Source organism: Lonchura striata, chromosome 3, assembly GCF_046129695.1.
Source record: "Lonchura striata isolate bLonStr1 chromosome 3, bLonStr1.mat, whole genome shotgun sequence".
NCBI classification, from domain to species: Eukaryota; Metazoa; Chordata; class Aves; order Passeriformes; family Estrildidae; genus Lonchura; species Lonchura striata.
In genome coordinates this window covers 8458439-8485299 of record NC_134605.1, presented here as the reverse complement: position 1 = coordinate 8485299, position 26861 = coordinate 8458439, and the positions used below count along the sequence as shown (strand labels likewise).

At 45.0% G+C, this 26861-nt stretch overlaps 2 protein-coding genes across 2 annotated transcripts; both read left to right on the top strand.

Moving 5' to 3' along the window:
- Positions 1–711: 711 nt before the first annotated feature.
- C3H1orf115 (chromosome 3 C1orf115 homolog) lies at positions 712–5255 on the top strand. Its single transcript, XM_021552776.3, has 2 exons — positions 712–1073; positions 3726–5255. The coding sequence occupies exons 1-2, from the start codon at positions 801–803 to the stop codon at positions 3843–3845; spliced, it is 393 nt and encodes a 130-aa protein (XP_021408451.2). The 5' UTR covers positions 712–800; the 3' UTR covers positions 3846–5255.
- A 9081-nt stretch (positions 5256–14336) lies between these two features.
- On the top strand, positions 14337–23218 carry MTARC2 (mitochondrial amidoxime reducing component 2). The gene is made up of 7 exons (XM_021552610.2): positions 14337–14584; positions 14702–14875; positions 17471–17633; positions 19047–19187; positions 19853–19914; positions 20003–20074; positions 20618–23218. Exons 1-7 carry the CDS (start codon positions 14337–14339, stop codon positions 20745–20747), a joined length of 990 nt encoding a protein of 329 aa, XP_021408285.2. The 3' UTR covers positions 20748–23218.
- The last annotated feature ends 3643 nt before the right edge of the window (positions 23219–26861 follow it).

Genomic DNA, 26861 nt, shown 5'->3' with positions numbered 1-26861 from the left:
GTTTTACTTTCCAAATATCACGCACAGATCTTGGGGAGATGCAGGTTGAAGGCTTTGCTCCTTGGTAAGAAAAATCCAGGGGAAAGGATTAGTCTGTCCCCGTGTTGCATCTGCTTGTCCAAAGCATTCATATGCACATCAAATGTTGATAAATACACCAAGTAGTTTAATAAATTTTATCTATCCTCCCTGTGCAATTTTGGGTTTCTTGATGTGCCCCAGCTGAGGAACGCCGCTTAGGAGAGGCAGCTGTTACACTGCGGCACCCCAGCCGCCGAGGTGGGGCTGTCACAGCATCTGGGCAAAAGCCACTGAGAATCTTCGCCACTTTCCCCTTGGCCAGGGCTAGCCGAACGCAGCCCAGGACACAGAAGAGGCCGTTCACCCGTGGCTTTAGTAGGAACATATAACTGAGGGATGTGCAAGGAGCGTGGCGTTTTTCTCTGCCGGGCAAAGAGCGGGACCTCCTGCAGCGGTGCTGCCGTGGGCCGGGGCAGTGCGTGCGGTGCCACGGAACCATCTCCGGGGCCGAAGCAGCCCGGGCGCGGTGCGGTGCGGGGCTGTGCCGCTCCATCAGCGCTCACCTGTCCCCGCTGAGCTGACGGGCTCCGATCCCGGGCTCCCGCAGCGGCTCCCGGCTTCCCGCACCAGAGCGGGTCCGCAGCCGGGGCAGCGCCAGCCCCGCGCCGGGCGCCTCTTCCCGTGGCCGTCCCGCCCCGGGGAGGGGGCAGCGGCCGCCTCCGGCCACACCTGTGGCGCCGCGGCGGAGGAAGCGCCCGAGGTCGGCGCCCGAAGGCACCATGACGGTGGGCGCCAAGGTGAGGGGCAGGTTCTCCCGCCGCGGGGCCGGCGACGACCGAGTCTGCATCCTGCCCGGCGAGGAGGAGGAGGCGGCGGGGGCCGGGGGCAGCGCGGGGGCCCCGCGGCCGGCGGCGCTGCGGGAGGAGGAGGAGGAGGGCGCCGGCTGCAGGAAGGTTCGCTTCGCCGTCCTGCCCGGCTCCTACGAGCCGCTGCGCCCGCCGCGGGCTCCCGGCAAGCGGCACTACGGGAAGCGCCTCAAGAAGTACGGAAAGGTGAGAGCACAGCGCGCCCGGCACGGCCGGAGCGGGGACCCTCGGACGGGGACCCTCGGACGGGGACCCTCGGCACGGGACCCTCGGACGGGGACCCTCGGCACGGGGACCCTCGGACGGGGACCCTCGGCACGGGACCCTCGGCACGGGACCCTCGGCACGGGACCCTCGGACGGGGACCCTCGGCACGGGGACCCTCGGACGGGGACCCTCGGCACGGGACCCTCGGACGGGGACCCTCGGCACGGGACCCTCGGACGGGGACCCTCGGACGGGGACCCTCGGCACGGGGACCCTCGGCACGGGGACCCTCGGACGGGGACCCTCGGCACGGGACCCTCGGCACGGGGACCCTCGGCACGCCATGGGGATCCCCGGGTCTGCGGTGCCGAGAGGGCAGCGGGGCCGCTGAGTTCCGAGGGGCTTTTGGAATTGCCCCTCATCCCGCGGGCATTTCAGGACCAGCGCCCGGCTCCGAGGTGGGGTCGGGGCTTGCTCCGGACCTGCCCGGGAAGGAGCCGGTGCTGCTGGAGGGGGGCCGGACACCGATCGTCGCCTGGATCAAAGAGCACAAAATCTGTCTGTTCGAAGTGAAAATGACACTAAGCTGATCCATGTGACGGGTGCTTTGCGTCGCTTGGTTCTGCGTTTCCCTCAGGGTCATTATTTAAAAACTATTCCTTAAAACTTCCAGTTAATTGGCCTGCTATTTTTTTCCCTTCCACTGAAGTGCCTGAAAGAAACGATAAACAGCCCTGCAGGACATTCCTTGGCCAAGGTGACCCTTAGAATTCACTGCTGTGAGTTACAGGGGCAAAAAATAAAAGCAGCTTGTTCTTCATCTGTAACAGTAATTTTGGATCAAAATTGTTCTTTTGCTTTCCTGTGTGGGAAGTCACAAGCCCTACAGTCTGGTGGTTTGGTTTTCCTCCCACCGGAAGATTGGTGCCTTTAGTTACAGAACTGCCATGTGGAAGAATTCTATTGTTTTTCTCTTGTTCATGTCACTTAAGTACATCTCAGGTATGTCTTGGATGTTCGTAGCAAACAATAGTTTCTATGTTCGCAGGAGAAACATTTCTGTGTCAGGAATCCTTTCCTGCTGCTGAGATGTCAGCATGAGACTTGACTTTCTACTGCATTATATCAAAAAAATCATGATTTTGGTAAAGATATGCTTGCTATGTCTGACATGCAGAAAATGCCATTAGCCTGGCAAAGTTACTTTTGAAATTCAGTTTACAGATGTCAGCATTGTCAGGAGCTGCCTCTCAAATCCTACTGTTTCATAAAGAAATGAACAGAATATTTCATTCTTTCATGATGAATTTGATCCTTTGCATTTCCAGCACAGTGTTTTCCAGGTCCCATGCTGTAGGAAGCTGTCTCAAGCCATAGGCCTGATGTGTACGGTACAGTTTTGCGAGAATATTTGCAGCAGGTCATCACTTTGCTGGTGGTGCTGTTGGTATAAAGATGCCTTTAATGGTGTTTAGAGCACAGGACAGCTCTTAGGTACTGTGTATTCCCTTTTGTGTTGGTCAGATGATATTCCCACGGGGAAGTGTTGCCAGTTTGGCTCTGGCATAAAGAACAACTCATGGAAGAACAGGTGAGGTCTGGGTAAGGGAAGGGCAGGAAGGGGGAAAGAAGACTCCAGTGTGACATAGTGAGGCAGGGGCAGATGTGGGAAAGGAAGGCCTTGCACCTCTCCTCCAGCCTCAGGATCTGCCCCCAGGCTCGAGCCACCTTTTTATTTTGGCATCTTAACTCCTTTTGAGTGAGTTTCCATGGGAGTAAAACCAGCAAAGTTCAACTGTGTAGTATCATCATGACAGCTGAAGGTTTTTATGTGCCAGAACCTCTGTGATCCAGCTTTAAGAAATCATAAGAATATAATAGATATTGACTAGATTTCACTGATTTAAAAATACTTACTCAGATTCCATTTTTTCTATAAGAGGTTGTTTTAATCTAGTCCTGCACAACCATAAGGAGTAAATAAAAATTAATTCTGATATTCCTCCAAATCTGACTACATTGTATTGATTCACCAGCTGAGAGTGGCCACATGACCAAAAGCTATCAGAAATTAAATTAAAATTAAATTAAGGTTTTCAGTTAAAAAATCCATGGCAAGTTTATCTCTAGTGCAGTATATAGATGAGTTCCTGAATGTGTACTGATGGGGACCATAACTTTCTTACTTTGACAAAAGAAATTGTATTTTGACAAAAAGCAATGACCTTTCCATAACAGTATTCTCAGTGATTACTGCCTTCTTGTTCAGCTCCAGTTTTAGCACACTATGAACTTCTAGGAATTGCTAACATAGTTAGAGCATGTAATGTGGGAATTATGTACTTCTACAAACTAGGGTGAATTTAAACTAATTTTATTCTTGAATAGAATCACATGTAAAAGCCTGGCTTCCTGTGGAGGCTTCATCCGTTCAGCTTAACTATACCCTGTGGGTGTGTATGCCTATATAAAAATAGATGGTAAAATGTTTTTCCACTCTGCAGCCCTCGTTAGCTGTGGGAGAATTTCATTTTCTGGGCCTGTGACATTGGCTGTCGGAATGATTTTACGTGAAGGTATTTTCTTTCACCCTGTCTTTTTTTAATCCCTTTTTATCATCTCTCTCCCCAGAATGTTGGGAAGGTTCTGCAGAAAGGTTGTCACTACTTGGTGATTGGCCTGCAAGGATTAGCAGCAGCCTATTCTGCTCCCTTTGGAGTGTCAACACATGTGGCATCCTTCGTCCGCTAGGACAGCTCCCTGTGCCCCATGGGAGAGGACACGAGGCCATTGCTGCTTTCTCAGGATTAAATTTGAGACCTGGATCTGAAAAACCTCTTGGACCAACATCCCTGAGCCTCTACACCAGACTCTTTCCAAGACTGAGTGCTCTTCTCTGAAAAAAATTCCGGTGCTTTGTAAAATCAGATTGGGTCAAAGAAGTGTAAGGATGAGGAAATAATCTTTGAATAATAGAACTGAAGTTTGCTTTGGGGCATGAGTTGGTTTTCCAGAGCTTCCTGCTGTGTGGAAGGGAGCCAAGGATGGATGGAAAAGCAAGTAGGTGAGGGAGAGAGAGGAAAACAGAGGATGGGAGAGCAGCTGGGGAGGTGGAGATGAGTTTGGGTAGTGAGAGGAATTGTCAAAGAAGTGGAGGAAACAGATAACAGAGGATTAGGAAAGTGTTTGGTTTTCTGAAATTCTGAGTTTGGTGCGGTTTTTTTTTACCTGAGAGGGTTAAGATTATGAGTGTACTTAAAAATATACTTGGACATAAATGGAATGTGGCCTGAGACATGGAGAGCTCTGCTGCATCATAGTTGTTCATTTCAAACCCTGGACATAATGAGCCTTTAAATAATCATGAGAAAGATGTAAAAATACAGAAAGAAAATAAGGTGTGTATTTGTGATTTTGGGGGATTAAAGGCTCACTGTGATTAACATTTTCAACTTTTCCTCTGCTACTGTGAAATCTGCATATATTTTTTTTACTGGGAATGGAGTTCATATGTGATACTCCTGATTCTGGAAGCTGGGCCATTTTACGCCTGATTTTGTGGTGTTCACCAGGGGAAAAACAATTGATTGCCAGCAGCATCTGAGGAAAAAAAAAATATATATATGCAGCATTTGGTATAAGAATGAACAAGTGTGATATATGAGAACAAGGCCAAATAACCTGCCAGCTCCATCATCATTTCTGCACCTGGAAGCTGTAGGAGGAGGATGTCAGTATCAGATGGCTCAGCTCAGTGCTGCAGATGCAGCAGCTTCCATGCCACACCTCCAGGGACATAAATCATATATTGATGACACAGGAACAAGGTGGTTTATGGGCCTTAAAAATTTTGTGGGGTTTGTTTGTTTGTTTGTTTCTGTCAGTCTTTTGTGGTAGTTGTAAATGACTTCCCTGCTAGCACTTTCTATGTATTACATATCTTTCTAGTTTTGATGGTGTTTTTGTAATCAAGGAGTTGACTTAACTGGAAAAAAATGCTGTTCACTTGCTTTCTTTGCCTTTTCTGAACAAAGGAGTTTGTATGTCTTGGCAAACCACACTGTATTTCTTTTAAATGTAGCAAATGAATCAGATGGGGGGGGTGGGGCAGGGTGTTATGCTCTTTTCTAACTGGACTGTAAATAAAAGCCACGAGATCCATGACTGTTTTTACCTACACACGTAAGTAAGCGCACAAAGGAGGAGTTTCTCAGCAGCAGCCCAGGGGAAGCTGCAGTGTAAACTTCCCCACGTTGTTTTGCCTGTGGCCTCAGGGCCCTGGCAGGACATGATTGCAGCCCAGACCGTGTAGAAATGCTCAGGAACAGCAAGGTGTGGAGATGAGGCTGCAGAGGATCTAAGGTTGCAAAAGCTGGGGTAGGAGTAGCCACAAAGGGATTTTGCTCATTGATTTCATACCTTCAGTTGTTTCTCTTGAGCTTTTTTGTAGGGACAGACCTGTCCCTCTTATCTGCCCCACCAGCCTGTTGATAATGCAGTAAGAACAAGGTTGTCCTAACACCCGTATGCCACACCAGCCTGCAGGGTTTGGGATTAACTTCAGATTTTGTTACATGACTGCCTGTTTCACAGTGCTCTTACAGCATAAATCATTAAACCTTTTTTCCAAATTACTAAAGCCATGCAGGAAGAGACTAGTGTCTCTATTTTTCTGTGTGGAGTGAGTGTCCCATTGATTTGTCTGTATGTCCCCTGACTAGTAAGGCTGCTCCCTCATTGCAACACACAGAGTCCAGCCCATTCAGACCCTCCACAAAGGTAAACATGAACCTTAGCTCCTGAACTGCTCAGCACAGTGGACTTTTGCCTGCTGACATCCAGCCTCTGCTCACCTGGTGCAACTTTAAGGGAATAACCTGGTTGCTATCCATACAGAACCTGAATGACATGTACGTGGTGCTTCTGTGTGAGCCTGAGAAAAGAAAAGCTTCAGGCATATTGGTGAGTCAGCTTTGGCTGGCCAATGTTTCTAAAATAGACCAAAAACAAAGAAAGAGGAGAGAGAAAGGAAAAGTAAGCAAGTAACCTGTGCTGCTGCAATAAACCTGCTAATGATTCATTTTCCTCCTGCAAAACGAACTGATGGTTCTCACTGAGGTTACCAATTAGTGCTGCTTATCAGTTCTCCTTGAGCAGTGATTCACTCCTCAGCTCCTGAAGGGAATTTGTGAGGCCAAGCCTTGGCTTCAGGGTTTGCTGCTCTCTTCATTAGCCCAGCTGAGGAAGCAATGCCTAGGAAATCTTAATCCAGAGGGCGAGGTTCATTTCTCAGCTGGGTGGATGGCAGAGGGCTGTACCTCCTGTCAGCCATGGCAGCATCTCTGTTGGGCCAGGTCTGGCTTAGCTGTGGTGCAAGCAGGTGGAACAGGGCAGGTCCTGCAGCTCTGTTGCTAAATGTTGTCTCAGTGGCATGAGAGATGAGGAAATATTCCCTGATCCTCTCAGTGTTGGCTGGCAGGTCACCTGCTCAGCCAAAAAAATGGGCAGCCTCCATCTGAAGCAGAATTGCCATGCTGGAAGTCTGCACGTGAGATGAGGGAGAGCAAGATGCTGGTGATGGGGAGGAGGCTGGGACTGGGGAAGAGCCTGTGTTCCCAGCCCCGGTGGGTGCCAAGCCATGAGGACAGTCTGGGACATGAACCTTGGCTTCTGCACAGGTGTTATGTATTCTTGGCAAGGTGGTCCTTGGAGGAGCCACCCCAGCAGAGACAGCTTTCAACCCACAGGTGCACACAGGCTCTTTTATTAAAATAGGCTTGTCTGCAGCTGAACTCCTGGTGCCTCTGAGGAGCAAAACAGGTGTTTGACTCACTCATAAACAATGTGGGTTGCAGTGGATACCAAAGTGAATACATGGAGAAGGTTTGATTTGATGTTTGAGCTGGACAAAATATGTTCCACCCTTCAGCCCCTTGCATGAAACCTCTACCCATTGTTTCATTTGTCAGGTTTGTCTTCAGTGGTGTGCTGCTGGCCTATCTGATTCCCTTCAGCTTTCCATACACCTTCCACTGTGCTTTATAACAAATGGCAGGATAAATAGGTTCAGGAAGCTGAGTACATGTAAGAGTGGCAAGAAATACGTAGTGAACTTGTCCATGCTTTTCTCAGAAACAAACTCCACTAACCAGACAGTTTGGCAAGTCACTTTTACTTTAAATTCCTGGCTACTCCTTGTGAATGGCCAATGAGTCACAGAGCAGAATAAAGCATATTTCTTCTGGTTTTGCCAGAGTATTTAATTACTCCTCTGGCTTACCACAGGCTCTGAGGAAATGGCAGAGGACTCAGAGCTATTGTCCTTTGTCCTGTAACATTAGCAGCAAGGAAGCACTCTTGCACAGCTTGCTTTGGAAGTGCAGTGACTGAGAAGAGCTGTACCACACCACAACACTTTGGCACTTCCAGGTCTTTGCCCCTCCCAGGTCACAGATCACTCCAGGGATGAATGTCCTTTCTGACCTCTGCCTGTCTGTAAGACTGGGAAAGGGGCAGGTTTTGTTTTGGGGTGCAGTCAAACCAGTTGTCTCTTTTTCTGTATCCCAAGTCCCTTGTTAGCTGAACGCTGGCCTCTTCCGAGACAAAACTGATCCTAAAATATGCACACAGTTGCTGCAGCTACCTGTACAGAGTGTGCTTTGGAAATCCTTTTTTCTTCAAGGAAAAGCAGAGAGCCTGAAGAACTTGTAGATTAATGGAGATAATTAAATTAAGAGAAAGTAAAGGAATAAAATAATTTCTTTTCTTCTCCTTTCAGGATGTAGTATTAGGCTGCCAGGCCTGTTTTGGGGTGAAGTCTAGACTGGGCTCAAAGAGGGTGGTGCACTTTCCTGAATCCTGCAAGGTGCATGAGGAGAGACACAGGGCTCTGGACATTCAGCTGGAGGAGAAAAGACTCGGGAGAAACTTGACAACAGCTTTTCAGTGTGTAAGAAAGGGTTTCCAACAATATAGAGCCGGGCTCCTTACTGAAGTCTACAGCCAGACAGCAAGAGATAATAAATCCAAACTGGGGAGCTTTCAGCCAAGTCAGGGAAAGCAGTAATATGATCACTAAGCATAAGAGGATACTTCAGGAGGCTGGAGTCGGTCTGTGGAGTGTCTCAAGGCATGACTGTACAAAGTGGGAAGCAGCCCACAGCGTTCACCTTGCTGTGAGCCGGAGGCTGGAGGAGAGATCTCCTGGGCTTCTGCCAGTCTGGATGAGGCTGAGAATGGGATTCTTCCATGGTAAGGAGAAAGCTTTTAATTTACCTACTGTATGGAAATGTAGAAGTCTGAGCTCCTCGCCCTTGCTAGAAGCACAGACGCGAAGAATAAAGCTTTGCTCCTGGTAACAAGGAGCGACTGGCGAGGGCGGCAGCGATGCCGGAGGAGCAGCTCCGCTTCCACCGCTGCTTCCACTTCCCTGCGTTCCACTGGCTGAAAGGCGATTGTCCTTTACTGCCATCTCCTGGGAAAAACCCACAGATTTCCAGCCTGCCCCGTTGTTCTGCCTCATCTCCTGCAGGGATTTCCTGCCTTTCCCTAGGCTGGCCTCCAGAGCCATCCTCAGGATGTGGGGACACAGCAGTGTAATGTGCATCTCTGTACACCGGTGTTTCCTACCCAGTGGAATCCTGATCTTGCTCTGCCCAAGTGTTTAAAATGTAAAGCTATAGGAACATTGTTTTTGTGTCAGTTTTTTTTTTTTCCTTCAACACCTAAAAATGCATTGCACTCTGCCCTGAAGTTCTTGCTGCATCTCAAAAACATTCCTTAAGGAAGATTCACTAGAGGTGAGGGGATGAGCCACAGCCACTTCTTGGTTCTAAATCTCATCTCATCAATTGCCTACAAGAGGGTGTGTCATTTTGTACAGGAGCTTGGCAGGCTGGAATGAGACTCCCCCAGGAGTGCCTTGGACCCCACTCCAGCAAACCACAGTTGCTTCCTCATGCTTTTTGTATTCCCCTGTTTCTGCTGCCTGTAAACGATTCTTTGCTCCTTCCTTTCCTGGGACGCTGGACTAGCGTCAGATTGTTTTTTCAGCTGTGCCTCAATTAGGGTGGGGACTTTCCTGTCCTTGGTGAATCCCATCCTGCCCTGTGATGACTGATAAGCCAGAGCTGCAGAAGTGTTAATGTTTGTGCTGCAGAACAAATGCCCTGCTCCCCTCAAAGCCTCTCCTTTGGTCCTTACCTGCTCTCCCAGGTGACACACAGCTCTACCCTGGAGACTCCTGAAGCTGCCGATGGATGTTATATTCAGATGGAAAATAATAACATTTACAGAACACTAGGAGAACTCATAAGGTCAACGGCCTCTATTAGTTAATGGGCCAAACATTTGCAGGAAAAACAATATCTGTGTTTTCCTGATGCATTTAGAAAGACTGAAGTTTAGTTTTTGACTGGAAGAAAAAGATAATTGTCAATTAATCTTCCTATGTGTCTGGAATGACAGCTGATAGTTACCAAAGTAGCTGATCAACCAGCTCAGGTTTTGGGTATAAATAATTCTCTGTATAGGGAAAACCTCATCAAAAAAGAGATACTTTTATATATTTGCTCTGGCTTCATTAAAAGGCATCCATCATTAATGACTCTATTTATGACTCTATCATTGCCAATTACTTGTCTGAGATTTTTCCACACATGAATTTCAATGAGCTCATTTCTAGTGCATGACTCACTGAACTCCGATTTCCTTCAAGATTTTAAGAGGAAACAGCAATGCTTTTACCCTCCCCTCCTCTCTGTGAAGGAATTTCTTGAAATTATTGTTTGTTTTAACTTTGGAAAAAGGATATATTTTGTGTGTGTGTGAGTATAATGTGATTTTTATCGCATCTTGTTGAAATCAGCATATTTGGCCAGTTTATCCCCTCATCCCTGCCTTGTGCTGAATTATCAGAGAGTCACTGAAAAAATAATTGCCATATCCCTGGTGTGTGCATTTAATTCCTTTACTGGGACAAGCCCAGGCTACATTTAGTTCCATTCTAACACAATGACACCTAATTGAGGCCAGCATTTTGCTGTCTTTGTCACTATATTTTTCATAATGTCCATCCAAACCTCTCCTCTCAATGTGGTTATATATATCTTTCCAAAGTACAGCACTGTGTACATATTGAAAACCTAGAAAATCCCCATCTGTTTTGTGGTGGTTTTTTTTGTTGTTGTTGTTGTTTTTTTGGGTTTTTTTTTTTTTTTGTTTTTTTTTGTTGGTTGGTTGGTTGGTTGGTTGGTTGGTTGGTTTTTTTAGTGGAAACAAGTAAAATTGTTCAACTCTTTCCTCATCATTCAACTTAGGCCTCTGACTGAGCTGCTGCTACAAGAGTGTCTAGGTTTGTCTCTAGAATTATCTAAAATATCCCACTACATCTGAAGGCAGATACACCTTTTACATTCTCCATAAATTTTTTTTTCTACCTGAAAATTTGTCCTGTGCTACTGAGTTAACACCATGCTTTTTAAAGCTATGTCAGCATCATCCACTTTCATGACTGAGGGAGTCCAGCCCCAGTTTGCTGCAAGACTGACACTGTGAATTTCTCATGTGATCAGACACATTTTAAAGAAGCCTGCAACAAGGGAAGACCTGGTGCAGAGAATGTCAGCACAACTGTCCTGAACTTTGATGATGTTATCAGCAATTGAAAACATGTTTATTTGCTTTTTAAGGGCAGGAATACTGTGCCTGCTCTGGCTACAGCAAACAGCTCTGCCACACAAGAGGCTGTGTTTGGATTGCAACAAAACCAGTACCTGTTTTGTCTGAGTGGCTCTATTCACATTGCTTAAGAGTACAAGGAGCTGATGGCTCCTAGGTAAGCACCAGTGTGCCAGGGATGGAGGATGAAACAATCCTGCTGGTCAGGCTGTTGACTGGAGGCTGTTTGGGAGATACCTGGTGTGTGGGTGAAAGCCTGCAGACTCAGACCTGAAACATTTCACCACAACTGTGCTGTCCACAGCTTTTTCTGATCTTGTGTTCCTCGTTTCATAGCAGGAGAAGAGAGATTATACAGATGCTGCTGCCTTCTGTTATTTCTTTAAGCTCCTCATGATACTCTTCAAGAAGAGTTAGGGCTGAATGTAACAGAAGGGCTGATTTAAATAAAATCTCCTTAGGCTCCTTAGGTCAGTAGATCTAAGGAATGAAAGCTTAAGGTCCTTCTTGGATTTTAAAATATTTTTTTTCTCTAAATTAATACCCAATTGTTAGCCAATGTGAGCTATTTCTGAATTCAGTTAACAAGTCATTTGAACTAAAATAATCTGGTTCTGTACATTGCTTTGCTGCCCATAGTGTGCAGCTAGGAAGGAGCTGTAGCTTCTCACAACTATCAAGGTCTCTACTTCTCCAAATTCTCATGCTGGTAGAGTAGATACATGCTCCAGACCTATTTTCTCTGGCACTCAGAAGAAACAAGCAAAAAGTAAATCACCCATTTATTTTCAGAAAAAAATTCTCTCAAAATTCTGTTAAATTCTGTTATTTTGATGCCTCATAGACAGAAGTTTGGAAAGCAAAATTGTTCTGCACTTTGCAGTTTGCACAGTGGAGAATACTGTGCTCAAGAAACCACAGGAGTTAATTACTCATTTTTGCCTTAAGCTGGTGTAAATAAGCATTAATGTTTGTCAGAAGTGGACAGCATAAATAGTAGTTTGTTTGGTTTTTTAATTTATTTCACGTGATGCATTGCTTTCCTAGTTAAATTCTAAAACAAGTTTGTGTTTTTATCTCTTTAGTACTTAGGTTAATATAGTTTGGTTCCTGCTTGCAAGCACTGCTCATCAGACATGAGATAGTTGCTCACACACAAGATGCCTGGTTCCCCTTATAGCATTTTTCTGCTCATGTGGGTGCAGGTGCAGATTAAAGATCACTGTGTGAATTCAGTTAAAGTCAACAAAATATAAACTCCATGTTAAATCAGAAGATTAATGATTACCAAAGAATGCAAGGGCTCTCCGTCCACTCAGAGGGGTTGCTCCCCTCTTGTGTCTGTGGAGGAGTCATAGAGGCAATCACAAGTAATAATTTTTGACTCAATGGGTCAATGATTTGAAGGTGTTGGGGCAGGTCTGGTTTTACCAGAGCAAGCAGTTTAACACCTATGATTTACCTGGAGCAATGTGGGGATCCCAGGGATATGGAGGACAGGGTGTCCAGGACAGTAGCACAGGAAGGGGTCTCAAGTGACATAGAAGGTGAGCAGGCAGCAGGTTGTCTCTGCATGTCCTCCACACAATCCAACAGCAGCATAAGGCTCTGCTGATCAATAGTTAATCTCCAGAACTGTTCTGCATTTGTTAAAGGGGCAGATTCTAAAAAAACACAAGTTCTGTTTATCTTTCATGTTGTGGTGTACTTGTAGAAGGGGAAAGGTCCCAAAACCCATGACTGGAATCAGAGCATGGTTTAAACAGCAAAGGGGTGAACCAGAGGGCAAAGGCACTGCCCTCCTTGTATTTTCACACAGCTAATGTTACCAGGGACCTGTACCCCAGCATCAATTAGTAAAATGTGAATAACAAGGAGCAACAACCCCAAATGGCTGGGAGACCACAAAAATAATTGAGCATCCTGATGAGTTATGTACTCATTATTCCCTTCTGTACCACACCTACTCAGGTGGACTGTTGTCGCAGCACTGCTGCCTGTCCAGCACCCTTCATCTGAAAGAAGCAGGCAAAGACATTTGCAACAGAATCAGGTTTAATTCCCCTCTGTGCTCAGGCAGCTCTCTGTCTCTTTGGCACTATTTGTGTCTTGATTTCCTGCTCACAGTCATATCCTGGTCCTTTTAATTAAGGACTCCTCTGTGCACTCCCTTCTTGCCCATGAGGAAGATCAGGTTTTGGGGTCATGCCAAGTAGGGATAGATCTGCTGTCACTGCCTTTGCTTCTGACATCCATCACATTGTCTTCATCCACCAGCTTTTCACAAATCCCACCGTACTTTTTACAATCTACGGTGATTCCCATTGACAGGAACATTTTCCAGTCCTGGTCTGTGATCAAGTGATTCTTGAGGTCAATTTGAGGAACTCTCCCGGCTTGATTGCCCGCACGTACCCATTATCAAAAAGGTTCACAATAGCCTCATCTTCAATGTCCCTCTCCACCAGGATGCTGCTGATGGAGTACTTCCAATAATCCATTGTGCCTGGGCTGTCTGAACCTCCCAGAAATGCCCAACATTGAGCTTCCCCATCTTCTGCATTCTGGGACTTTGCTCTCAGCACACTTATCACTAAAATTTCAGTTTGTGAGTTTGGCCATCAGATCCCAAAGCTCTCGCTTTGCCTGTGAGAACAGACCTGTGGCAACAGTGACACTTGCCACTCCAGCCTGTATTTGATGTCATATTTGCCTTGCAGCTGTGTATCCCACAAAGCAACTTCCCTGAGGAAGGGGTCTCAGGAGTTTGGTACCAGGCAGAGGGGGTGCGCAGATGTCCCGACAGCACTGGACACCCCATTTACTGCCCTCCATGCCTCCATCCCCCTGCTCCCCTTTTCCCCGAGCCAAACCCAACGCGTGAATTTGACCTGTGTATTCCCACACGGCCCACACTTCCTGCGGCGCTGCTTGCGCCGAAAGCCCGGATATGGGACGGAACGCAGCATTTATCGGCGCTTTGCCGAGCCGGACGCTCGGCCGTGGGTGTGCCCCGCTGCGCCGCCCCTTTCTCGCACCGAGGCTCCGGGCGGGCTCGGAGGGCCGGGCCCGTGTGCGGGGCGGTGTGAGGGAACCGAGCCCGTGTGAGGGGCGGTGTGAGGGGCCGGGCCCGTGTGAGGGGCGGTGTGAGGGGCCGGGCCCGTGTGAGGGGCGGTGTGAGGGAGCCGAGCCCGTGTGAGGGAGTCGAGCCCCTGTGCGGGGCGGTGTGAGGGGCCGGGCCGGTGTGAGGGGCGGTGTGAGGGAACCGAGCCCGTGTGAGGGGCGGTGTGAGGGAGTCGAACCCGTGTGAGGGGCGGTGTGAGGGGCCGGGCCGGTGTGAGGGGCCGGGCCCGTGTGCGGGGCGGTGTGAGGGGCCGGGCCCGTGTGCGGGGCGGTGTGAGGGAACCGAGCCCGTGTGCGGGCCGGTGTGAGGGGCCGGGCCCGTGTGCGGGGCGGTGTGCGGGGCAGGGCGGTGTGCGGGGCGGTGTGAGGGGGTCGAACCCGTGTGCGGGCCGGTGTGAGGGGCCGGGCCGGCCGCTCGGAGCGCGCGCGGGCCCGGCGGCCATGAGCGGCCCGCGGGGCGCGCTGGGCGCGGCGCGGCCGGGCTGGCTCTGGGGCGCGGCGGCGCTGCTGGCGCTGGGCGCCCTGCTCGGGGCCTGGCGCTGGGCCGGCCCGCGCCGCCGCCGCCGCCTGCAGCGGGTCGGGACGGTGCTCAGGCTCTTCGTGTACCCGGTGAAGTCGTGCCGGGGCGTGTCGGTGCGGCGGGCGCAGGTGACGCCGATGGGGCTGCGCAGCGGGGAGATGCGGGACAGGTAAGGCCGGCCGGGCTGGGGCCGCGGGTGACGGAGTTTGTTCTCCCGGGCGCCCGCGGGTGCTGCCGGCCCGGCGCTAACGCTGTTGGGCGCCTCTGTGCCCCCGTCCCGCCGCAGGTTCTGGCTGGTGGTCAGGGAGGACGGGCACATGGTGACAGCTCGCCAGGAGCCGCGGCTCGTCCTTATTTCTGCCCACTGTGAAAGCGGGAACTTGATCTTGGAGGCCGGGGACATGGAGAAGATAAGCGTGCCTGTAAAGCTCCCCAAGAAAAATCCCGTCCACAACTGCAGGTACTGAAGAAGGATTTTTCTTTCCCGCTTCCCTCTCTCTCAGCGTTGTCTTTCTCATGTGCTTTTCCTTTCAGGATTGTGTATGTAATATGAAATGCTTCTCATTTCCTTATACAGAACTTGAAGTGTAAAAGTTCAGTAGCTCTGTATCTTTTCTGTGTGGGTATTTCTCACTGTCTGCTTAAGTGAGATAGACTTCAAACCACAGCCTGTACTGACAAGGCACAGTGGTGTCAGTAGGTTTAGATTAGTGTTAAGAAGAAATTCTTCACTGTGTGGGTGGTGAGGCACTGGTACAGGTTGTCCAGAGGAGATGTGGGTGCCCCATGCCTAAAAGTGTTCAAGGTGAGTTTGGATGAGTCTCTGAACACCTTGGTCTAGTGGAAGGTGCCTCAGCTTATGCTAGGGGAGTTGTCCTAGGTGGTCTTTAAGGTTGCTTCTAATCCAGACTGTTCTGTAATTCTGTGAAATTCTCTGCCATGTATTACACAGGAGGCCGGGAATGGTTGTCATAACAAAAGCTCTGCTTTTAATCTGCTAAACACTGGTGAAAACAAAGCTCAGGAAAAGATGACACAGTATCAAAGACCATGCATTACACGTCTGCCAAATGAACTGTGATCTTCTGTCTTTATAGAATGTCTTGTTTGCTTATTTGTTTTTGCTTCTAGTGTTTTTGTTCTTGCTTGGGTGAGCAGCTGCATCTCGGAGCCTCAGTCATGCACTTGAGTATTTCTTGATCACTATGTGCATCAGCATTTTTGCATGCATGCTGGCCATTCAGAGCTGGTGAGATGTTGGAGTTTAGACTCCCTGGCCCCTGTCTTTAGCCATTTAACTGAGGTGCCTCAGTGAAAAACTTGGTAGTCCAAGGCTCACCCTGAGGTCACAAGGGAAAGACTGGCATTCAAGGGGCTTAGGGCATTCTCTGGAGGTGCTACCCCAAAGGAGTTTCAGGTGAATGAGTTACAAACAGTGATTTAGCTGTGTGCTTAGAGTTTTGCTGTGCGACTGCAGGCCTAGTTTTTTTATCTATATATAGAAATCCGTGCTGGAAAACTGCCAGCAGAAAGAGGAAAACCTTTTCTCTGCTAAAATGTCAATTAATATGTGGGTGTTTAGAAACTGTAAGTGGTGTAAGGCTCTACAAAGTTATACTGTAAGTGTTTGTTCTTTGGATAGCAGAGATAGTTAATGCTGTAATAGTAACTAAAAGAGTGGTGGCAAGGAACTGCATTTGCTTGCTTTTAGCATAAGTCCGTTGCTGTGGAAAGCCTTGATCAGCATAGCTCGGTATCTCTGTTTATGCAAGGTAGGTGCAAGTTCCAAATGGTAGCATTTCTCCTGGAGAAATGGAACAGGCTTTTACAAACCTGTGCGTAATGCCTGTGTGTTGGCCAATGGCACATGCACTGCAAAACCGTGCAGTTTGCAAGATGCTATTTTTCTAAAATTTGTTGTGTCACTAGAAGAATATTTAAATAGCCTAATACATTGCAGAAATGAAAAGTTAGCTTGGATTTCTTGGATTTTCCAGTTTTAGAGCTCAGGGATATGTTCTTCTGGTTTATTTTTTTTCTTTTTCTTTGTTAATAAATTTGCCTTCAAGATGAGTGCTTATGGGAGCTCATGTCCTGTAAGCTGGAGCTAAAGCAGTGCCTTACAGATATCTACAGGGTAGACACAGGAATCCTAGCAAATGGATCAGGGATATTGATGCCAGCACACTAATGATCACTCCCCTAGATGAGTAAATAAGGGCTCCTAGGAGCTGGGCTCACTCTAGAGGAGCTGCATGGGCATCTCGATGCTTCGAGCTGCCCAGGATATCATTGCAGATAGGAAACAGCAGTGCATTTGGGTCAAAATGGCTACTTTGAAAAGTGAAACAAAATTACTCATGACTGGTGTCAAAGTATATTGAAGGATTGAGTCAAGGTTTAGCTTTTCTTGACAGGAAAATGTTCCTTGCATAAACTTGTTTGTATTCTGGCCACTGGCAGTGGCTTTTTGTGCCCCATGGACTTTGTTTCCAGTAGAAATCTTTAACCTCCTTTAAGATACTGAGCTATTTTGTATGTGAAGTCTGAACTGAAGAGTCTCGCTCATCTCTGGCTAAAGTTTGACAGCACCCAGTATCTGAAGGAAAGTTTCCTTAACAGTTAGGGACACTTTTAATTAATAACATTTGTACATATCAGTTGTGATAACTAATCACATAATTTCAAACTATTGTTCATTTTCTGAAATTAGTTGCCTTTCAGCTGATTTCTCATTAGAAGTCAATTGGTGTAGCAGTCATGTGCAAATGCAGGAGCAGGCCCTTTTTCCCTCAAAGCGGGGCAAGCAGGTAGGTTTATTACTGTCACATTAACACTATTTCAGAGCTCGTTCTTTCACCAGCTGTTACTGTCTGGTCATGTCCATGTTCTTTAGCTTTCAAAACACAGTGGCCACAAGAAGATTGCCCTTTGGGAATGATTATTTTTCTTTATATTGTTACCGCTATTAAAACATGTTTTTTACCTTTGAATAAGAAGTTTCATTGAACCTTCATGTTTCCAGCTAATGTGCTGCTGTGTTGTGACTCTGCAGGGTGTTTGGACAGGATATCCAAGGCAGGGACTGTGGTGATGAAGTGGCTCAGTGGATCACCACTTTCTTGAGCTCAGAGCCCTGTCGACTGGTGCACTTTGAGCCCTCCATGATGCCAAGAAAGTCAAAGGATATGATAGCCCTTTTCCGAAACACAGATGAGGTAAATGAACACTTTTTCTCAGAAATATGTCCTTTTAACCATTTTCACCCACCCACCAGAACCTGCCCCTTCCATCTTTGGTAGTTGAGCCCAGTTTAGCACGGTGTGTAGTTGTATGCTAAAACCATGTGAGTATTCTTTTCTGTAAAGAGGCGACTTGCTTAATTTTTACTTCAAATTTGTTTTAAACTATTGACCATTCACAGCTAAAGAGTCTGAAACTGATACTTGAAGAGGAACTTTTACATTGCAGAATACAATACCCTTCTGTGTCTCACTGAATACAAAAAAGTTACATCTTTCATGATGTTTTGATGGTGTAATCTGTGTTGCACAGGATTCTACTCCCTATCCCTTGTTAGGTCTGGGAGTATACTGATACAAGTTGTGTTACTTTGTATTTTGTTCAAAGGAATGATGTTTAAGCAGAATGGTTACAGCTGTGGGCCTAGGAATTAAAATTCCAAGGAAGTTTCAGAGTTCTTTCTCTTTCTGTGGAAGAGGCTTGAAGGTATGATATTAGAGAAGTGTCATAGGAAGGAAATGCTGTGCTCAGATATCCTTATATCATTTTAGCCACTGCTGCCCATCTTTTCTTCTGAAGAATTCTCTCAGGTGAAGATACTTTGAATTGTACCAAATATAAGGTTTTTAAACAAATTAAAATTGCAGGTACCTTGCTTTAGTGATGTTATTGTCTGTAGGGCATCAGTGTTTTTGCTTGTTGTTGTACAAAGAGAAGAAGGTATAGACTTCTATAGGTATGCATTTTTTATGTAAGGGCACTGAGATCAATAGAAGCACAATGTTTCATCAGAAGAGACTTGGATAAGGAGGGGTGATGTTCTGGAATTGTAGCAAAAAAGAAAAGGCAGAATTTCTTGGATACTTATTTCAATGCTCATCATCTTGTGGTTGAAAGGTATGTACAGGAATGGAGTAAGAATAACATAAGAGAAAGGCAGGAGGGTTATATACTAAAATTATTACCAAAATGTCTCTTTCTTTTTTTTTTTTCTCTCCCCCTACCTCTGTGGAACTCCACTTCATGGATGTTTAGAGGTTTTTAAATACTGTTCATTTGCCTTATTTGCTAATATGGCCCTCCCACTGCCCAGGCATCCCAGACTGATGAGTGGACAGCTGTAATTGAGTATGGGCTGTTCTGGATGTAGAACTCCCTCTGGTGTTGTGATAAGGCAATTTGAGCACACAAAAATTGCCATGGTGACTGAAATAGGGAAAAGCATCTTGTTTTCCTTGTTAACCTACTTTCAGGAAAATCAAAACTTGACCAGAGCAACCTAAATGGCCACTGATTCCAACATCTTTTGCCATGTCTTTTGCCATGCAGTGACTTTCCTCCCATGCTCTTACAGCAACCTTAGGATTTGGTGATGTTTGTTTCTGTAGATTGCCTATCCTGACTGCAGCCCAGTCTTGATCATCTCTGAAGCTTCAATGGATGATTTAAATACCAGGCTGGAAAAGAAAGCTAAGATACAGAACTTCAGGCCAAATATTTTTGTAACAGACTGCAGTGCTTTTGAGGAGGTAAAATAATTGTCTTAAATGTCTTTTTGAAGGTTTGGTTATGTTTCTTTATAACTCAGTTGCCCTGTGTGATGGTGCCAACAAGGGTGAGGAAAGCTGCTATTATGTGATTTTTACAGCTCAGTTCCAGAGAGATAAAGCTTCAGCTCACATCAATGCATGTGAAACATTGATGGAGGTCACAGGTCTCTGGATGATTATTTCTCAAATTGAAGAAGCCCCTAAAGCAGGAATAGATTTTTATCTCCCAGGATGATTTGCAATAGAAAGCTTGTGTAGATGAGAAGCAAAAATTTACTTCCCCTAAAAATTTCCTTTATGCAAAACTGTAGATTTACCAGAGGCCACAGATCAGATTATCACCCATAGAGCAAGAACAAATTGCTTTAGGTCCAGTGATTCAGAAAAGTGTATGTTGCAGAAGAGGATTCATTACTTGTGTGTCTGTCTTTTTGGATAGAATTATTAGTGTGTCCTGAACTGGATAAATGCAGTGACAGTAGGGTTTTCATTACAGTACTGTAGTGTAACTATGCATATTTTGAAGGTGCTAGTAAAGGTGATCATCTGAAATGGTGCACGTTTTTGTGAATGACTGTGCCACTTCTGGAAAAGTAATTACATGTGCTTGTGTCTAATATATGCCTAATGTTTACTTCCCTCAGGACACCTGGGAGGATATTCTTATTGGTGATGTGGAGATGAAAGGGACTGTGTGTTGTGGCAGGTAAACACTGGAGACCTTTATTTTACATAGGAACAAAGAGGTTTGTGATAAGAAGCCCTGACTGATTTGGCACTGTCTGTCATTGCAGGTGTATTTTAACAACCGTTAATCCAGACACTGGGGTCATCGACAGGAAGGAGCCCTTGGAAACATTGAAAAGGTTATAAAAATACCACTATTTCTTAAACTGTGGGAGAGGATTTAGGCTAGACACCAACAGCTGTTAGACTAGTGTTTTAAAAGTGGTTTGAAGTGTGTGTGGGACATAATGCAATGTGAAGGCCTGTGTATATTGGTTTCCAGTCTACTTCTTGCAATTCTATGTGGTAAGAAAATTCAGGAAGTTCTCTTCTTTATTGCAAACTTCACATTCCCTGTCTCTGTCACATCTGCTACAGTAAAAGCTTGGGGTAGCAGGTATTTAAGGTATCTAAAGGTCTAACTTTTGTTCTTTGACTTTTCTTTATAAAAGGATTTTTTTTATATATTAAACATGAATGTGTGAATACAGTAAGGTTTTTTTCCCTCAATTTGAACTGCTTGCTTCTCTTAACTAGAATATTTATTTCGTTTTTAGTCTAGTATGATGACCAAAATAAGGCTTCATTATTTGCATGTCTTCTTTGTCTTCTCTTTCATCACTGATATTTTGATGCGTAGGTTTTGCTAGCACTTATTCTAAAGAAGGGCTTTCTCTTTGCAGTTACCGCTTATGTGACCCATCTGAGAAACACATTTACAAAACCAGTCCTCTCTTTGGGAAATACTTTGCTGTTGACAAAACTGGAACGATTCAAGTTGGGGACCCTGTGTACAAGATGGTCTGGGAATGAAGGAGACTTTGATCAGAAGATGCTTTTTCACTTTGATATGCAGATTGTTTTTCCATGTACATGGTCACCAGCATAACTTTTTCTTCTTCCTTGCAATATTTTTTTGTACTCTTTAAGGTGCAGGAGGTTCTTCGACGCTCTGAAGTGCCAGTCATTTCAGATCACAGAATCTACTGGCATACCTGTAATAACCATATCTTTAGTTGAACTGTGGTGGTTCAGGAGGCTGTGGTAGAAGAAACTGATCCATGACAGACTTTACAGCACCACTGTGAGCATCGCACTTCCTAAAATTTCATGTCAACAGCAGCATTGGAATCCAAATTTATGTACAAGAGTTTGCATCATGTGTTGGATACATTTAGTGCCTATAAAGAACCACAAAAACAGTCATGTCAAGCACAAAGCATATTTGTCACAGAGCTGCCTTTAAAAGTGATTATGGAGTGCAGATGGCAGGGCTCTGCTTCCCTCCTTTGGTCCTAATTATCTTGCCCTGTCTATGTCCAGAGGTAGCTTTTAGCAGTGTTTCTTTCCTTGCAGTTGTTTCCTGAGGATTGTCTGGAAATAATTCCATTATTGTGTACTGTCTCTTGAGGAGCAATATCAGAAGGAGGATTGTGAGCTTACTAAATAGTCAGGTCTAGGGGCAGGGGTGCCAGGTAATGATGTGTAAGGCTGTGGGCTTGTTTAGTTTGTGACTTCTGCTTGACAGTTTGAACTGTCAATTTTTTATCCTGGGAACAATACCATAACACTGAGGCTGTAGAGTTGTGATGCATTTGCTAACAGAGCAGTAGAGTTTCCAGTTTGACTAAAATAACTGGATGTTCACTGTGTCAGTGACTTCATGGACGCTGGAGGGGAAGAAAAGCTGTATGGGGTGATCTGATGTTGAGCCTGCCCTGTTCAAGCTGTTGTCCTGGCCAATATTGCAGGGCTCATGCACAGCTCCTCTCTGGGTCAGTGAATCTCATTGTGTAGACAGTTAGGCTGCTAAGCAGATGTTTGGGAAGCTGCAGTTTGGGCATGTTAGCATCCTTACTGGATCTGCATTTAAATCTGGTTGTCCCACAGTCCTGTTCCAATCTAACCAAAATGTCAGCTGTTTGTAGGAAGCTGATAATTATATCTTCTACTGCATAAAACAAATAAGGAAGAAAACTAATTGAATTACAGCAATGTTATCTTTTTTAAATGTTACATGATTTTTATTAAAAAAAAAAAAAATGTAGCCTCCAGGAGAAAAGCCAGCCATCTTTCGAATGCTTGTCTGCTTGTTTCTTTTTTATGAATTTCTAAATTTTAAAAGAGTGTTGTCCTAGCCTATAAAAGGAATCAAATTGAGTGTGAAGAAGGACAAATATGCTATCTGATGTTTAGAATCTTCATTTTCTGTTGTAGGTATGAAAAGGGAATTTTGGTGCATGTTCACAACTCAGACCTGCAAAATGAAGAGCTGTTGAGCTTTGAGGAAGTGCAGGTGTATGTATGCTGGATGTATGTAGCAAGCCTGAAGCAATCATGTCAGGAGGTAGTTTTCTATTATTTGTGAACTCATAGTTGCTCTGAATGCCATTTTGCCAGGAGGGGTGTTCTGTAAGTATTAAGTTTTCCTGGGACATTCAAGTGCCCAGTTTGAAGTGCATGTTGCATATTTGTGTATTGTTATGCTTGATGCAGCAGCTAATGGGAAAAAGTGAGAGGAAAAGTATCTTTTAAAAAGAAAAAGAATTCCAAGGTTCACTCTTAAAATGCACATGTTGAAAGTTCTTAGTGTTAGAAGCTGAAAGTTTGTGGAATTCCTAATGGTGTCATTAAGCACAGGCAGCCTGCTGGCCTGCCAAAGCAATTAGTTAAGAGTGTGTCTCTTCATTAAGTCACAGAAGCGGAAGGAAAAAGAGCAGATTTTTTTGCTTCTGGCCAAACATTTTTTTTTTCCACTGTTCTAGCAGCATATCAGCATTTACATAACACAAATTGTGTGGTGTAGATCCCATTGCAATTGGGTGGTATAGATCCTGTTGCCTCTCATTAGGCTGCTGTCAAATGGGCTGATTTGGAAATGGGGTTGTCTTTGCAAGGATAAACTGTCATCTGCATCCCTGTTTGGAAGAGGCCAGAGATCTAAAACCCCGATTTACTCCTGTTAAGCCTCTTAGCAGAATATGGCTGGAATCCTAAAACAGGTCTGCATCTGAGTACAACATGGTTCACAGATGACACTTAAATCAATTATGTGGCCATTTTGTGAAGCATGAGTTAGAACATTGCAATGTAAATATTTTCTTATGACTCTTGATTTGCTGTAACTGTAGGAATTGCATTTGATTTTTTTAAAGCAGTATCGACAATTGAATGAAAACATGTCAGTCATAAGCCACTGGTTTTTAAATTGTGTACTTAAACAATTGTTAATTTTTTTAACTCTAGAAGAAGAAAACAAAAGTATAAACTTCTAATGAATCCAACTTTCTTAAGGTGTAACATTTGTGATTTTTTTTTGTTTTCTGTTTCAGCATTTAATTTTGACTATTAACAAGATCTCATATATAATTAATGCTGATGATTGTCTTTTTTAATCTTACCTCTGAATTCAGAAATATATGCAGTTAACCAGGATATGTGTAAGATAGCAGAACCATCAGATATAAGTGGTCATCAGACTCAGTTTTGCAACCCTTATGATCTAGATAAATATGCTGGTTTTGCATTAATTGATATTTGGTGAGGACAGAGGAAGAAAAGAAGATGTTTACAGACTTAACTTTTTTTTCCCCCGGAGATATATGAAAATAGGGGAATATGGGCTTAAAAATATGAGAGTTTACTCAAGTCAATCCATATCATATCTCAGAGTACAATACCAAAACATTTTTTTACAGCATTTATTGTACCAGTAGTTCTTGCAGAAGACTTTGTGTGAGAATGACAGTTGTTAAAAGCAGAAATTGCTGGGTTGCTTAAGATTTGTGGTGGGTACATTTTCATCCAAGAAAACCTGAGAGAGATCTGCTTCTGCATCCTAAGGAGAAAAACAGCCTTCCAAAGGCATCACTCTGCTGGTCTGTAAAAAGACAAGAGATTCACAGATCTTGCTTCTACAAATGGCAAAAATTTCAAAAAGGGCTGCCACAGGGTGTTCATTTCTGGTCTATCCTAGCACCTTAAATTGCCTTTTTGTAATTCAAGATCCATAAGAAATTCCCTGTGCTAGGTAGCTGCAGGACTGAGTACTACACATGCAAAGTCTTTGTTTCTTTTGGGCAGAAGATTCTAAAAAGTGACGTAGGGATAAAGCCTACGTGTGTATCAGTCTTAAGCTGGAAGAGAGGCAGTATTCATACCTCATAAATGTTTATATTTTACATAAAATTCATTGTGTTAATGTTAACAGTCTCAACTTAGAATATCACTGTTACTAGTAATTCTTTGTATTTGATCTGAAGAAATTGGTGAACTGAGTAAGGATTTCACACACGGGGCCTTTTTGGTAACAAATGTACTTACTCATCATGACCAGGAAACGGGAATGGTTGGATGGGGAGAGGAGATGAGCAAGGCTTAAGTGTGTAGAGGGTGTGTGTTAGGGCTGGAGCTGCACGAGATGGGGCTGTCAACAAAGGCAAGATGCTGGGTGCTTCCATGTTCTCCAGGTGTTTCTGTGCAGATGGACTGAGAATGAGCCCTGGCTGAGGAATAGCATCAATTCCCAGTATTCAACAATAACCTGGCCTGAGGAATGCCACTCTCTACAGTGGGCCACAGCTCATCACATCAACTTCTGGAAATCACAGAGTGGGTCAGGCTGGAAGAGACCACAGTTTCATCTTGTCCAACCTCCCTGCTCAAGCAGGGTCACCCCAGAGCACAGGGCACAGGGAGGGAGACTCCACAGTGAGGGAGACTCCACAGCCTCACTAGGAAATCTATTCCAGTGCATGGTCACCTGCACACTAAAGAAGTTCTTCATATTCAGGTGGAATTTCTGTGCATCAGTTGCTGCCTATTGCCTCTTGTCCTATTGCTTGGCACCACCAAGAAGAGCCTGGATCCTTCCTCTTGCTACCCACTTTTGGGTACTTATGGATACTGATAAAATCAAACCACAGGTAATTGTAGCTTGAGCTAAACATCAGGTAGAGACTGTCTTCCACTTGTGCAGAATAAGGATGTGGAGCAGCCTGTGGTACATCACAGTGAAGAGTTTGGGTAGGAACCTCTCATTTTTGCCCTTGGATTGTTACACACGAGACACTTAGGCTGGTTGAAATTTGTCTTTCCTCCAGGAGCAGTATTGTAGAGAATTGTATCTTTAGCACACAAAATTGCTCTAGTAGCTTATCACTGCTTGTTTAACAGTTGAGTGTTCTGGCTTTCTTTGGGCACTAGATAATAAGCACAGTGAAATAATTATTCTGCTTCGTTGATGTGCTAATCATCATAGCCTCTTTACTGTTGCGTTCCAAAAACCAGCTTCATTCATTGTTAATTGAAGTGTGTCTTTGAGAGATTATGTAGAATGACAATTCCTCAGTCATAGCAGCCTCAATTACATTTAGTAAGTCATGGACAGTTAGTTTTAGCAGACCTATCTAATTTATGCCCTTTGGCATAAGTTAAAAGTGGCAGCTAAATCTCTTAATTTTTTCAGGATTTCACACATAGACATGTATGACTAAAAAAAATTAAAACACATGGGTAAAAATGCAGTCTTCTCTGACTGTAGGAAGCAAAGCAATAGACATTAAGTTCAGCTTGGAAAATACTTGCATCATCTCTTCACATAGCATGGACCACTGGGCCAACTTCCTGCATCCTTTGAAAACTTGAGATTTTTGGTAAAAGATCAAAAGCCACAGTGATAGTTGGACTGCAAGAATATCATGGTAGAGATCAAGAGTACCAGCAATGTCCTAGATTCTTTCAAACATAAAGACTTCACTCACTGAAAAACTATGTTCCACTGTGTTTACAGTTGTGCAGTTTGGTGGTCCATATTCACTCTCCATTTCTTGGGTTTATTTTAGGTAAAGCGGAATATTGTCTTTGCAGTTACCTCAAGGAACAGGTAACATGAAGTTTAATTTCCCTCAGTTGTCTTTTATTTCTATTTAATACAGCTGTCCAGTGGTAGTTTTCCATATCCTGGGCTGTGTGACTTTTAGCAGAACTAAATATCGTCCAATTCATGCTCTCAGAAATGTGAGTCACAAATATCCTAATTAGGGGTGCAGGTTACTGTGTAATTAATCCTTGAAGGGAACAAGCGAGACAAATAGATCCATCACTCTAAGCTTATTTTTGGGTTTGTTTGTGGATAGTCTGGAAAAATAACTAATTGTTTTTCACGGAATTCTGAAAGTATCTTCTCAGCTGTGGAAGTGGTTTTAAGAAAAGGTTGAGTTTATTTAACATGGAAAGGTGCACACTGGGGTCCTTCAAAAGAAATAAGAGCAGCTCTTGGGCACTGGGTCTGATGGAGCAGAAAGTCTGTGCTACCCAAACACCTGTCCAAGTGGTCCGCTGGGATCTCCATCAGAGCAAGACTCTTTTTTAAGCAGAGTGGCAGTGTTGGCTGTGTGCTCTCAGAGGACCTATTCTGGGAGCAGCTGTGCTCCGGGAAGCTGCTGGGCCTTAGCCCCTGGGAGGATGCTGAGAGCAGATTAAATTTAAACTTGCTGGGAGCTGGGAGTTCTGTGGCACTGCTGATAACCTGGCTCAGGTTATCACCTGGGCTCAGGCTGGTCTTGTAGAATCTCTCTTGGAAAGCAGTGACAGCAGTGCTGGCATGAGTGGTGTGCAGCCATGAAGGGGTAAGTGACATACATACTTAAGATTGCCAAGAGCAAAATCTATCTGATTTCTTTAGTTTGAACATGCAGCTGGAGCTGAGGGAAGTCAGGCAGTGCAGCAAACAATGGAAAGCTGCTAAAATAATTAAAAAAAAAAAAATAGTGTGCTTTTCCCCTTTTTTTATTCTGTATGGAACACAGAATAATTTGGGTTGGAAGGGACTTAAAAGATTATCTAGTTCCAGCCCCCTTCCATGGGCAGGGACACCTTCCACTAGATTACATTGCTCAGAGCTCCATCCAGCCTGGCCTTGGAACA

Bases quoted from the DNA above. Each gene is read 5' to 3' on its own strand.
- MTARC2 (XM_021552610.2), top strand. From the start codon at position 14,337: ATGAGCGGCCCGCGGGGCGCGCTGGGCGCGGCGCGGCCGGGCTGGCTC. The intron at 14,585-14,701 runs GTAAGGCCGGCC...GTCCCGCCGCAG, and splicing joins AGCGGGGAGATGCGGGACAG to GTTCTGGCTGGTGGTCAGGG. The intron at 19,915-20,002 runs GTAAACACTGGA...CTGTCATTGCAG, and splicing joins GGGACTGTGTGTTGTGGCAG to GTGTATTTTAACAACCGTTA.
- C3H1orf115 (XM_021552776.3), top strand. From the start codon at position 801: ATGACGGTGGGCGCCAAGGTGAGGGGCAGGTTCTCCCGCCGCGGGGCC. The intron at 1,074-3,725 runs GTGAGAGCACAG...CTCTCTCCCCAG, and splicing joins GCCTCAAGAAGTACGGAAAG to AATGTTGGGAAGGTTCTGCA.